We start from the raw sequence: 13,725 nt of genomic DNA, 5'->3' as shown, positions 1-13,725 counted from the left end.
CTCCCGTGCCCAAGGGAAGGGTGGGGGGTGGTGGCTACCTGGTCCCGTTTCTCTCTTTGGAGGGTGGGGGAGGGGGGCTGGTCCTGCTTCTCACCCCCGGCCCTCACCGTGCAATTTGTTCCGACAGAATTCTCCTCCGGGCCTGTGACAGAAATGACTCATTTACGCAGACTCTCGCTGCACTGATGAACCCGAGGGCGGTGATGGGCACCGCCCCTCTGCCCGACTAAACCTTTTGACAGTTAATCAGTCCAGAAGTTTAGACAGATCATTCCGCCAGCCCTGTGACAGCTAACGAGATGTGGATAGACAGACAGACTGACTCACCGCAGGGCGTGGCCGAGCCCCAACTCTCCCTTCACCTGGCTATAACCATGTCACTTAGTTTAGCCATAACTTTCCACTGAGCCCATGACTAATAAAGGTATACATAGATAGATTTACGCATTTGTACATCTCTAGCTGCACACATGCACGCGAATCACTACAATTCTCGACCGAAGTGTGCGGCTGCCTTTTCCCCTCACAGGCACGCACTCACTTCCAGGGTCCACTCCTGTTTTACTTACACCCCGAAGGGCGATCCCTGCCTCTCTCCGGTCCCTTGAGACACTGGGCTGAAGGCCGCGTCCGGCTCGCCCGCTCCCCGTCCCCGGCTGCCACCGCGGTGCGAGGCAGTCAGTTCAGACTGAACTTCCTGCCCCGTGGCTGGGTAATTACCCCCGGCTGCGGGGTAAGTGCGGCCACAGCTGTGGGACAGGGGCGAGTGGAGGCCTCCAGGACAAGCCACTGACTTAAAGGGCAGTTTTCTTATCAGCAGCGGGGACGGACGTCCCGCGGGAACCCATGCACATTTAGAAACGAAAAGCTGCTGACTCGGGCCTTTACCACGAGACTGGGGGGTTCGTGCTATTACCCGAGCTCGGCCGCCACGTCAGCTCCCTGAAGGCGACATTTCATACCGCTGACATCACTTAGTGTCCTAATATTGCTTTCGCATAATGGTGCCCCGTGTCCGGAAGCGAGGGCAACCCCTGTCAAACACCCTCAGAATAAGGAACACACCAGTTCCCAAATGGCCTCTGGAGTTCTAAACTTGTTGAAAAAATGATTTGAGGGCTATTCGTAGATTTATAGAAGTGCTTCAATGTCGAAAAGATAAACATATATAAAGAAAGTGTCTTACACGCGAGGTTACACCTACAGCAGAGATGTTGCTTTGAAATCTAGAGCAGAAATACACTCGCAGGAATGTCTGGGATACAAGGGAGGGAGCATTGGGAAGACCAATCTAACTGGCCACTGGAAAGTAGGATATATGTCTAAAAAATGGTCGTAGTGAGGAATTGCTTTACGGAACGTGTAGTTTTTGTAGTGTGATAAACATGCATGTCTCGATGCGCAAGAGTTTTTCACTCTCCCTTGTAAAGTTGTGATGTTGGGACAGCGCTCTGACGCGACCCAGACTTGTAATGACCATTTCTCTTCTTCTTTCCAGACGCCAAGATGCAGAAGTTCGAGCTCTTCCCCAAGAACATGATGCAGCGGTGCCTGACCCCCCAGCAGTCCCCGGCCGCCGGCAAGCCCGTGTCCACGGACGGGGAGTCCGTCTCCGGCAGCGCCCCCGGCACCTCCTCCCCGGAGGGCCGCCCCGGCTCCGGCTCCGAGAACGGCGACGGTGGGTCCTTCCTCGGCTCGCCCGTTCCCAAGGCCGCCAAGGAGAGCGAGGACAGCCCGGGCTCCATCAGCCCCCTAGGCTCGGACTCGGGCTCCGAGGTGGACAAGGACGAGCAGGAACCCTCGCCCTCGGCCGGGGCGCGCCAGCGGGCGCCCATCGACATCCTGACCCGGGTCTTCCCCGGCCACAAGCGCAGCGTGCTGGAGCTGGTGCTGCAGGGCTGCGGGGGCGACGTGGTGCAGGCCATCGAGCAGATCCTGAACAACCGGGGCGCGGACAAGGGCGCCGAGGAGGCCTGGGCCCGCGAGGGGGCGCTGCAGGCCGCGCCCTCCGCCACCCACCGGCCTCTGCTGGCCGGCACCATGACCCCGGCAATCGGGGCGCTAGGCAGCCGCTCCGCCTTCTCCCCCCTGCAGCCCAACGCCACCCACTTCGGCCCCGAGGCCAGCGCCTACCCTTTGGGCACCCACCTGGGCCTCAACCCGCTGAGACTGGCCTACTCGGCGCACAGCAGGGGGCTGGCCTTCATGACCCCCTACTCCACGGCCGGACTCATGCCCACCCTGGGCTTCCGGCCCCCCATGGAGTACGCCTTCAGTGACCTGATGAGGGACCGCTCCAACCTGCACAAGGACCAGGTGTACACCACCGGGCTGTACGGGCCCATTGTCAACAACAGCGCCGAGAAGCCCTAGGACGGGCACCCGAGTGTTCTGGACAGCTTCTTGTATCAGGGGGCGGAGCCTAGCGCGGCCTGTGTACAGCTGATGTAATATAGTACAGTGTGTCTGTGGTACGGGACTTCCACTGTAGGGGCCCCATTGTCAACAACAGCGCCTAGAAGCCCTGGGTGCCCTCGGGGCTCTGGGCAGCTTACAGTGTCTCTGTGGTACGGGACTTTAGACTCTATTCACCCTACGAGGCTCAAACTGTCCAGTGCAACGAATCTCAGTGCACACACCATGACGTCAGTACAGTGTACTAAGCCTGCAGTTCACAAACAGTACTTACCTTGCATGCATACCTCAGGATGTATATGGTGGAACCTACAGTGCACTGGGAAGTAAAAACAGACCGTGGCCTCTATACACAGCGCAGTGCCAGTACACACCGGAAGTGTTTCATCGCGCTGGCTGTTACGTAAACAGAACTGGAAGCACTAACGCCAGGCCACTGCGAGCCTGGAACAGTTTGTAAGAATGACCCTTCTCGCTCTCCGTACAGCTGCCAGAAAACACTAAAAAGTAAAAACTAACTGCCTCCGTCACCACGGCATATATCAGAACACTGACTGGTGCCCAGTACTCCCGCCCTTGCACCCCCGGAGCCCTCGTCTAGTGCTTCCTGAGGCACCTTACCCCTCAGGGAGCTGTGGTTGTCTCTGAAACCCCGGCCGGGACAGCTTTACTGCTTCTGAGCCCCCTGCCAGCGGCCCTCTCTTGGGCGTAGGGGTGGCTGCCTTTAAGCCCCTGAGCATCTGTGTGGTGCGTTGTGAGTTTTTATTAATTTTAAATAAGTATAAATATTTATGTAAATATATACATGTAAATAAAAATGCAGACACGTGTAATGTTGTACACCAGAATTTAAATTATTAATATGCTCTCTAGGTGCAACTTGTAATTAATGTATACGCACAAACTGGGCGGGTTCACTTTCTCCACATGGTACAGACATTCTGAGCTGTGGGACACATTGTTAAGATTTGTGTATATAACGCTGGGCATTCGATTTATTTGTAATTGTATTTAGGAACAAATAACCACCTCAGTTTTAGTATTTCTCATTATTCTCCCATGACACCCCGAAATCTGCTGTTTGGACCTTTTGTACAGACTCCCTCCCTAAAGATATTTTGTGCATTTCTCATTTACTAGCAATGTTTAGCAATAAATGTTATTTTCTAAAAAAAAAGTGTTCTTACTGTGCGGTGATGCCTTTCATAAGGTACATGCTTAAGGGAAGTTGTGGCGGTAAAAGCCGAACTTTGTCAAACAATACATTCGGTATTCGAAAACTCATCTTTAGATAATTCACTGGATTGAGGATGTCGGGATTTATATATGGGGTTTATGGAGGTAGGGGACAATGTATTTATTCTAGAAAAATAAGAGCTGTTTTAAAGACTAAAATATCGTCAGAATGATCTGTAACTGCCGTGCGACATGTCTTTACTGTTTTTCTTTCTGTGTTCATTTCTCTCTAAGTTCCTTCTTCTTTATTTCACGTGTCCCCTGAACAACTACTCTGCTTTTTCAGATTCCATGTATTTATTTGTATATGAATTGCATTTAAATACCAGTTTTAATTATTTCCTAATCATTTTCTTTTCCAAAAACGTTTTCCTCCATGAGAATTTTGTATTCCTTTTGCCACCCTCTTCCTCCTTGTTAGGCTTTTCTCGATTTTTTTGTTTTCCGCTTGTTTTTCTGTTCTTGCTCACATTTCTTGCTACCCCAAAATCATTATTATTGCATTTGTCATGTTCCGTTCTTTCTGCCTGCCGCTCCTTTTCCTCTTAATTTCACTTGTCTTTTTTTTCCTCTTTTGTGAGAGTTCAGCTGTTTTTTCTTCCTATCAATTTCGTCTTTATTAATATATTGATTTTCCCTGTATTTCTCTTGCTTTCGTTCTTTTGTTCTCATTGTCCTTCAAACACAAATAGCTCTTCGTCTCATTAATAACGTATGTCTTTAGCTCCTCCTTTTATCAGGATCAGCCCCCGTTCGTTTACATTTTGCACACTGCCAATGTGCTTTTGTGACACGCGCTGTTGAATAACTTTCAGCTGAACACATATTAGCATTTAAACGATTTTCTAACTTAAATGGGTTAGTCACTGCACTTGTCCTAAACCTATCTGGAAGCAGATTTTGTATTGCACAGGTTTTTACGTAAATACAAGATAAATGTAATTCCCAACCTTCAATGATAATTTAGAATTGCCCCAAATTAATATTTTTAAATTAAAACTACGCAAATGATTGAATAAACGAATCCAATGGCCACTCCAGTAATTATAATTTTCAAACATGTTTTGTGTTGAAATGTAACACCACTATTTAACCGCTATTTAATCGCGTGTGTTGATGTAATTGTCCTTCTTCCTGAGAACTTTACAAAGTGGTGACATTATTCACCAAGTAACAAACAAAAACGCAGCAAGTCTATTTCGAAGTGTTTCTGCAGCGCCAATACGCCAGTGTTAAGCAAAGTTTGTCGAGGGAGCAAGAAGACGCAGTCCTACGCTGCACCATTTTAAGCTGTTGTCTATTGCAGACGAAGGACCCATACCAAACGTGCTTCTGGTGTGACAGGTCGAACTAGGTGAGGGACAAACATCTTCTCTGTTGCTCCTCAGAATAACATTTGGAAAGAGTTCATTTTTACCAATTTCTGCCTAATTGTACAATATTTACCTATCCGCAAACATCTTTCCTCCATTGGGTTTTACAGAAAATGCAAACATTTTTCACAGCGGGCGAGGCCTGTTTCTAAACTTCCCGAGCAACAATCACGCACTTCAGGAAACAGAACAAAGTGATTTCGCACCGTGCTTCGCATTTACAAATCGACATTTTCATTTTTAAGTAAAACACATTTGATACAATCCTTAGCACGAGAAACTAGATGCGAAACTCGTTTGGCCATTCTTAATTATTAGTCACGGTCGTCAGTGGGGCTGGGGGTGGAGAGGGGCAAACATTTAAGGAAATCAAACTATATATTTTTTACGCAGCACTTCAAAGATCTGTAAATAGCAGGTTGTTCTGGATTTATCCAATTCTCTCTTACACATGCTGACGGAAAGATGAAAGGCGGAGCCTTCACAAAGTATAAAAACGTGTGTCTTTAACATAAGACACGCTGCGCCGCTATTGTTTCTTCAAGTGTTGGTGCATACTGCTATTATTACTCAAATGGATGTCACTCATGTTATCGGAAATATGAGGCAGAAGAACCTCTGGCAGACAATTACATATTTATGTAACTCGCTGGCGCACCCTCGAGTCTCTTCGAAAGATAATATAGGAATTCAAACTAAAAATGTCTTTATTCGGCACAGAAATTAGCCATAAAAGATCAACAAATAAAAGCATCACAAAAATCAGGTATGACGTGCATTTAATGTAGTAATACTGTATATAATGCGGACAATTGTTATGTAATTGGATGTGGCTCATGTGATCGGAACGATGAACAGGGAGACAGCCCTGTCAGAGGACATCACTTCGTCATTACGTTTCCTGGCACCTTACTGTGTCTAGAAATATTGCTGCATTGTGCACGTGTTAGTTATTATTTACCTCGATGGCAATTGTGTATGTGGGATGAGAGCTGAATAGGTCCTGCCACGATTCAAGATGTAATTTGAAGGTTGCACAAATGCATCTCTAGAAATAAAGTTAAGCACGGATTTTTTAACCTACTAGAAACAAATGGCGAATCGTATTTTTTCGCTTTCTCTGTGCTTCGGTCCACTCACTGCATCTGTGAGGGTTTTGCTGGCTCCCCCACTAACCCTCACAAGTCGACCCCATTTGTAAGACCCCGCCCCAACCCCCCAACCCCCTAGTCACAGCTGCAGTCATAACAGGAGGTGACTGCTCGGAGTCTCGTGTTGCAAGATGGACAGGAACTTAATATCAGGACAGGAGCTCTTAAAAAACAAGCTCCGCTTTGATAGGTAGCTAGTTTAACGCCTTCGCCTAATTCCACTTTAATTGGAAAAGGCGATGCCTGTCGGCCCCGGAGTGCCAGGGCGGGATTAGGATGGCGGAAGAGGTGGGCTCGGCAGCATCTGAACAAACTTTTCCAGGTGGCAGCTGGACAACGTCGGGGAAGCGGAGCTCCCTGCGCCCCAGTTGTAATGACCCCCATCAGATGGCAGCGTGCCCGGACCTTCAGATGCGACCCACGCCCCAGACGCTGGGATTACCACGCAGCTTCTAAAACATTGTCCTTCAAATGGGACCCCACGTCCCGGGTGCTGGGATTACCACGCAGCTTCTAAAACACTGTCCTTCAAATGGGACCCCACGTCCCGGGTGCTGGGATTACCACGCAGCTTCTAAAACATTGTCCTTCAAATGGGACCCCACGTCCCGGGTGCTGGGATTACCACGCAGCTTCTAAAACATTGTCCATCAAATGGGACCCCACGCCCCAGACGCTGTGATTACCACGCAGCTTCTAAAACACTGTCCTTCAAATGGGACCCCACGTCCCGGGTGCTGGGATTACCACGCAGCTTCTAAAACATTGTCCTTCAAATGGGACCCCACGTCCCGGGTGCTGGGATTACCAAACAGCTTCTGAAAAACCGGTTTTAAAATGCGACCCGTGCCTTCGATGCTAGGATTACCCAGCAGCTCCTAAAACAACGACCTTCAGATGTGACCACACATCCCAGGTGCTGGGTTTACCAAACAGCTACTAAAAAAACAGTTTTTTAAAGTGCGGCCCGTGCTTTCGATGTTAAAATTACCCCGCAGCTCCTAAAACAACGACCTTCAGATGAGACTCCACTCACGTGTGCTGGGATTACCAAACAGTTTCTAAATCACCGACCTTCAGATGTGACTCAAACAGCTCCTAAAGTGCTGGCCTCAAATGCCACGCACGTCCCAGGTGCTGGGGTTTCCCTGCAGCTTCGAAAACACCGCCTTTATGTGACCCACGTCTCAGGTGTTGAGACTACACCGTCGTTTCTACAGCACCCCTCCATTTTATGTCGGAAAACCTACCTTAATTTTCACCAGCCACCCAATAGGGTGAGGATTACAGAGCAGTTTCTAAAACACAGACTCCGATAGTTTGAAATCCTCAGTGCTTTTAAATATACAGCCCACACAGGAGCTGAGATTACCGAACAGTTTCTAAAATAGGCCTAGGCAGTCTCTGGGGCACTGTATTGTGAGGAGCATTCATTCCAGGAGCTGCCCGTTCATCCATTCATCCACCCGTCCATCCATCTCTCCCTGTCCATCCTTTCACCATCCATCCATCCATCCATCCATCCATCCATCCATCCATCCATCCATCCATCCATCCATCCATCCATCCATCCATCCATCCATCCCTTCTATCTTTCTCTCATCCATCCAATGGTCACCATCCATCCATCCATACTTTCATTCAACACCATCCATCCATCCATCCATCCACCCACCCATCCACTCACCCACCTATTCATTCATTCATTCATCCATCCATCCATCCATCCATCCATCCATCCATCCATCCATCCATCCATCCATCCATCCATCCATCCATCCATCCATCCATCCATCCATCCATCCATCCATCCATCCATCCATCCATCCATCTCTTCTATCCTTCTCTCACCCATTCAATGCCCACCATCCATCCATTCAACACCATCCATCCACCCATTGGAGAACCGGGCCTTATGGGCCTGGCGGGCAGGGCACGCCTTAAATCCCCGGGTTCACCTGCCTTGTCAAACAGAGACACAAGACACTCTGTTGGGCGTAGAAAACCAGGTTTATTAGCTGCAGCTAAGTACAGTTGTCCCAGAAGTACATACAGAGTGTGGATTCTAAGGAGACTGCCACTTTAGTCCGTGGCGCACAGTCTTTTATAGCAGGCATACTTACGACATTTTCTCCCAATACATACAAAGCAAGCCAATAGGAAAAGTTGGAAAACAAGCTATCAGGTGTACCAAATACGCCCCTCTCTCAAACCCCATGTGTTACCCCTCCCAACAAATGAATCAGTACTAGTACCGACAATCCAACTTGCAGGTGGCAGGACATATTTGTGTGCCTCAAAGGATAGTTGTGTAACAAGAGAATACAAGGAGAGAATAGCGAAGGCCAGTCGGCTAAGATAATGTAAGGAAAGAATTGGAGAAGCCAAATAGTCAGTCGAGACAGGGATTAATTAACCCAGACATGGATTAGCGAACTCGGCCAGAACCTGACATCAGTTTTGTAAACGAGGGCAGGGAGTTACTCTTTAACCGAAGAGACACGTAGCAGCTGAGAAAAGCAAAAACACTCCGTTCGCCGTGCTGCCTGAGTGAGGGCAACACAAAATGGCGACAAGACACAAAATGGCGGCTAAATACGTGACAAAGTCAGAAACCAAAGAACCTCAGACCCTCCTTTTGCCATTACTCAGGCAAAACACAAAGGACTCAAGTTAGTCTGAGTCAATGTCTAATGCCATGAGGTCATCGAGCTGTTGCTGCAACACCATTTTAATGTTCTCTGTTTTCTGTGACACAGGCCTTGGGACACACATGGTGGCACAAAGTAGTGTGTAGTGTGGCTCACTGGTTAGAGGCGGCAGACCCGAGAGCAGAGGACGGCCCGGGACCAGGGTTCGATTCCCGGCGCGGCAGGTTTCTGGACCAGGGTCAGCGGACTCGATAATTCTCTCGCCTCGGTGCCCACTCTGATTAGCGATCACACTCGGCAGCTCTGGGCATTAGCTTGCCTCATCTTCACTAACGGCCCCACCAGACCGCCGGGGATGCCTGGTCTCACCCTGGAGATACCCATTAAGGGACCATCTCTCAGGGAAGCCAGGAAGGGTTTCGCAGCGGTCGAAGCGCCTTGGGACCCTCCGGGTAAGTAGTGCGCTATATAAATGCCTATACATTACATTACATTACAAAGACCACAGATGGCAGGGCCACACTGTATACAAAGACAACAAGAGAAAATGATGGCCAAAACCATTCCAAGGAAGGTTAGTATCTTCCATCCCCAAGTGGACAGTAGTCCCCAAAACTATCCCATCACAGACCAATCTCCAGTGTCCTGATGTATAGACTCGGAAATGATATGCAACTTAGAGATGGCTTGGTATACTGTAGGGGCATTATCTGGAATGTAAATGCAGCAACTAGACCCGATCAATTTACAGACTCCTCCACGATCTGCAAGGACAATGTCTAGAACCATCCGGTTCTGCAAAGTCATAAGGCGAACCGCCTGAAGTTCGGCTGTCAGATTACTAAAGGCTCCACAAGTTACATTTATGGTAGCCTCAACAACACAAACTAGCTGTCTGATTTCTCTGCTGTTGGCCATTGGGCCCCAAAAAGGAAGCAAGCAACCCTTTGATGAAGTCACCTCCTTCTTGTCCTGCCGTGTCCTTCGAATCAATAACTCTTCTGCCATGTCTTTTTCTATAATGACCTGAAGGAGCAGTATATGTTAGGGGAATAAGAAAAGCCACATAACAAGTGCCTGAAAAATAGGTAGGAAGCCACGTATAGGGTCTATCGTGACAGACAAAATATGTGCCTTGTGATGGCACTAACAGTGAAGAAATCTGAGGTGAATAGATGTACGTATGGGAACAGACACTCTTCTCCTGTGGATTTTTAACATTTTGGCCATTGATCTGCAAACAGAAACTACCTCGATGAGGTACAGTCCAAATTGGTGGGGATCTCCTTTGTCTAGCCTTATCTGTAAGGCTAGTGACATAACGAGTCACGTTCCAGCCATCGTATGCTCGTTTCTCATCAACAGGAATCTTACTAATCTCAGCGATTCTAGCCATGGCCACTATTCCCTTTATCAAAGAACTGTGACTAAAATCTGCTCCACCACCATATGGACTACCAGGAGGATACCGTAGTTGGTTCTGATATACATTGGAAAACATGGCCAAATAGGCCCAAGCAGAGCCTTCGTAGGAAAATGGAAGAACTAAATATGGCATCCCTCTCTTTGTATTATGGGGCATGAGCCCACAGACCCAACAATCAGTGGTGTTCATTACCAGTTGATGCTGATGCAATAACTGAATAAATGAATTATTGAAATATTCCGTCCTCCTAATTTGCTCATGTTCTGGGAGTGTATGAAACCGATGTGGGGAGGCAGTAGTAGGAAAAGACAAGGAAACAGAAGTTGGAACAGGTGCCTGCTGCATAGTGTAAAACAACCCAATTTACACAAGCCAATAAAATACATGAACATATTAAAAAACATAAGGTTATGCCACAATTTCGGACTAACCAATAATCTCTTATATTTACTTTTCATTTCTACATTCTTATCACTGCTTTCCACTTTAATATCCATTCATTAAAGCGGTGCTCATGGCAATCTTCCTAGATCACTTACCTGTGATTATTAGCCATCCTATGACACTGCAAGTCCTGCAGACCTACTGTCACTACTCAGGTCACAGCTTAAGACTCCTACCGTGACCCTGCAACTTGATGGATAGTGGAAAAAGAAGAATGTCTATAAAAAAACATAATCAGAAATGGAAAAAGAAAAGTTCAATTGTCTTTCGTTGATCTGGATCTTAAATTGTACAGAGTCTTATTAGGGATCGTCTGCTCTTGAAACAAAGTCTCTGGGTTTACCGTGTTCAATCGCAGATGTGATGGTACAGATTCTTGCAACACGTCGCCGTCTTCATTCTCAGAGTTCTTCTATCCAGGCGTGCACTACTGAAAGGTACAAATCGAGGGACCCTTTCGCCTTCACTGTCACTTATACCCTTACGAACCCACTGATCAAAAGGTAAGGGCAAAGGTACCCTCTTACAATGCACGCCATGGACCCAGTTCTTCTTCCCGATTACCTTTACTGCTGTTGCCAACAAGACTTGCCGAGGCGGGCCCCAACGAGGTTCCAGATTCTTTTTCCACTGGAAAGTTTTCAGACAGACACAGTCACCGGGTTGGATGGAGTGTCCTGGATCTGCAGAGGCCTCCGGCAAAGCGTTTTGAACCTGTTGATGAAGAACACGTAATTTAGTGGTGAGGTCATGCAAGTAGTCAATCAACATTGGGTATGGGATGTCAGAATACTTTTTAGGTCGAGGGACTCCCCAGACGTTGGCTGGGCACCCAAAAACCACCTCATATGGGCTGAGTCCTAAACAAGAATGTACAGTAGTTCTCGTGGAGAAAAGTGCCAAAGGCAGAGCGCCAGGCCAAGCAAGATCCGTGCTGGCTTGAATCTTTGCCAATTTAAGCTTGAGAGTGCCATTATAGCACTCTACCAAACCTGCTGACTGAGGGTGGTTTGCCGCATGGAATTTCTGCCCAATACCAAGACCCGTACACACTTTCTGCATAATTTGGCCTACAAATTCACTTCCATTGTCACTCCAGACAATGCGCGGCAAACCAAACCTTGGGAAAAACTCCTTCAAAAGGACTTTAGCAGTAGACAAAGCAGTATTGTCCTTTAGGGGGTAGGCCTCTATCCATCTGAAAAAGGCACATACCACCACCAGAACATACTTTAGATTGTTACAGCCGTCCATATGAATGTAATCAATTTGTATTACCTCAAAAGGGTACGTAGGGGGAGCAAAATGACCTGCTGGAGTTGGGGTTCCCTTTCCTGGATTATGTATGAAACAAACGATGCAATGCTTCACCACATTCTCTGCACATTTAGGAATTCCTGCATTCTGCCATACTGGAGCCAGAAGTTTACATATCCCTTTTGCACTAATGTGGGCTGGACCATGCGCCATAGTAACTACAGGCAGTACGTAGGCGTCTGGTAACAGCCAACGTTGATGCTCTGACAATTCCGTCCGACACCCTGTCGCTTCCAACATTCCCGTACTTTCTTTCCACTTACTCAATTCCTTCTCAGTAGCTTCTTCTTGAATCGTTCTCACACTTTCTATTGTGTCCTCACACATTCCTCCCTCTCTAACCCATCTTGCTGGGCCCGCAACACACATGCGACTCGTAGCATCTCTCGCTGTTTCTTTCGCTACCTCGTCTGCAAAAGCATTCTCGCGACCCCCATCATCAGTGATCTTCTTATGTGCATGTGGACTGGGGGCTGCTGCGGACCGGAATAACAGGCATGGAGGCCGTATATACTTGGCTATGGTAGCTGTTTTATTGTTCTGAATGACAAACTGGAGTATGTACAGAGTTCAGGGTGTGAAGCTGTAGTCGGTTCCCAGGTGTATACCGGCTGATGGATCTTCCGGAGGTCTTCACGTCTTCCGGGCGTTGGGATAACCTTGGAGGGAAACAGAGAAGCAGGGGTTTAGTCCTTTTTCAGCACGGACTTTTAAAGTACCAGTACCAACACCAGGGCCGTGAGGGAACAGAGATGACCGTGAGGAGGGGATCGGACAAGGTTGTAGACGGGAGGGACAAAGAGGTGTGGGGAGGGTAGAAGAGAGGTGCTCTCGTGACGGGTTGGGGTGTAGTGACTATGGTACAATTTATAGGTGCAGTGTCTCTAATATATTTTATATACAGTGCAAAGGTGTGCTATCAGTGCGTTCTATCTCTATACAAGTATTTACAGTTATTCACAAGGGGACACGGAGATGGTAACAAGGTACTCACGTGCCCCGCCGTAACTCTCCAGCGAGTTACGGCCGCTCTCCAGCCACCTCCAGAGGACTCCACCACTCCTCGGTCCAGACGTCCTCCAACTCTCCGTCCTCGATCCTCTCACTCCTTCCGCTCTCCTTCAATGGTTCGCTGCGCGCTGTCTCCTGCCACGAGTCGGCTATCTGGAACGCTCTCCTCTCTTCGTCGTCGGCTTTTATAGTTCCAGGTCCGGGGTAGGGGGTGGGACTTCCGGTTTCCCGGTAGGCGGCTTCCGGTTCGGCACTTCCGGGTTCTTGGTGTTCGAGAGTCTCCGCTTCCGGGTAGGGTCTTTGTCCGGTCCTCTGGTCGGGTTCCTGTAGGGGGAAAAAAAGAGAAGGACTCCTGGTCGTCAGAGACGCAGGAGGGTTAGAGGTCGTGGTATCCCCACTCGGGCGTCGCACGGTTGAGGTGAGTTGCGTCCCCCTTCCACAGTGCACTACACTTTACTATTGCTATTTGTGTAGGCAAAGCAAGTGATTCGAGAAGGTCAGTCATCAACAGACCATGCTGTATCTTAGTCCCATGGGAAGTAAAGAATCCTCTTTCCTTCCACAAACGACCAAAGCTATGAGCCACGCCAAAGGCATATTGGCTATCAGTGTAAACATTCACTCTCTTTGCCTTAGCCAACACACACGCTCTCGTCAGGGCAATTAGTTCAGCTGCTTGGGCTGAATTCTGTGCAATGTGT

At 48.3% G+C, this 13,725-nt stretch overlaps 1 protein-coding gene across 1 annotated transcript in view; it reads left to right on the top strand.

Annotated features, from left to right (window-relative positions):
* The window catches only part of DMRTA2 (DMRT like family A2), a 12,026-nt gene extending 8,560 nt beyond the window's left edge, over window positions 1-3,466 (top strand). Inside the window, exon 3 of the mRNA XM_086936185.1 lies at window positions 1,499-3,466. Coding sequence (XP_086792311.1) covers window positions 1,499-2,373 — 875 coding nt within the window. The 3' untranslated portion in view covers window positions 2,374-3,466. The remainder of the gene's footprint in view (window positions 1-1,498) is intronic.
* Window positions 3,467-13,725: the final 10,259 nt, after the last annotated feature.

Source organism: Lissotriton vulgaris, chromosome 1_1 (assembly GCF_964263255.1).
Source record: "Lissotriton vulgaris chromosome 1_1, aLisVul1.2, whole genome shotgun sequence".
Classification (NCBI taxonomy): Eukaryota; Metazoa; Chordata; class Amphibia; order Caudata; family Salamandridae; genus Lissotriton; species Lissotriton vulgaris.
This window is presented reverse-complemented; position numbering and strand designations above follow the sequence as displayed.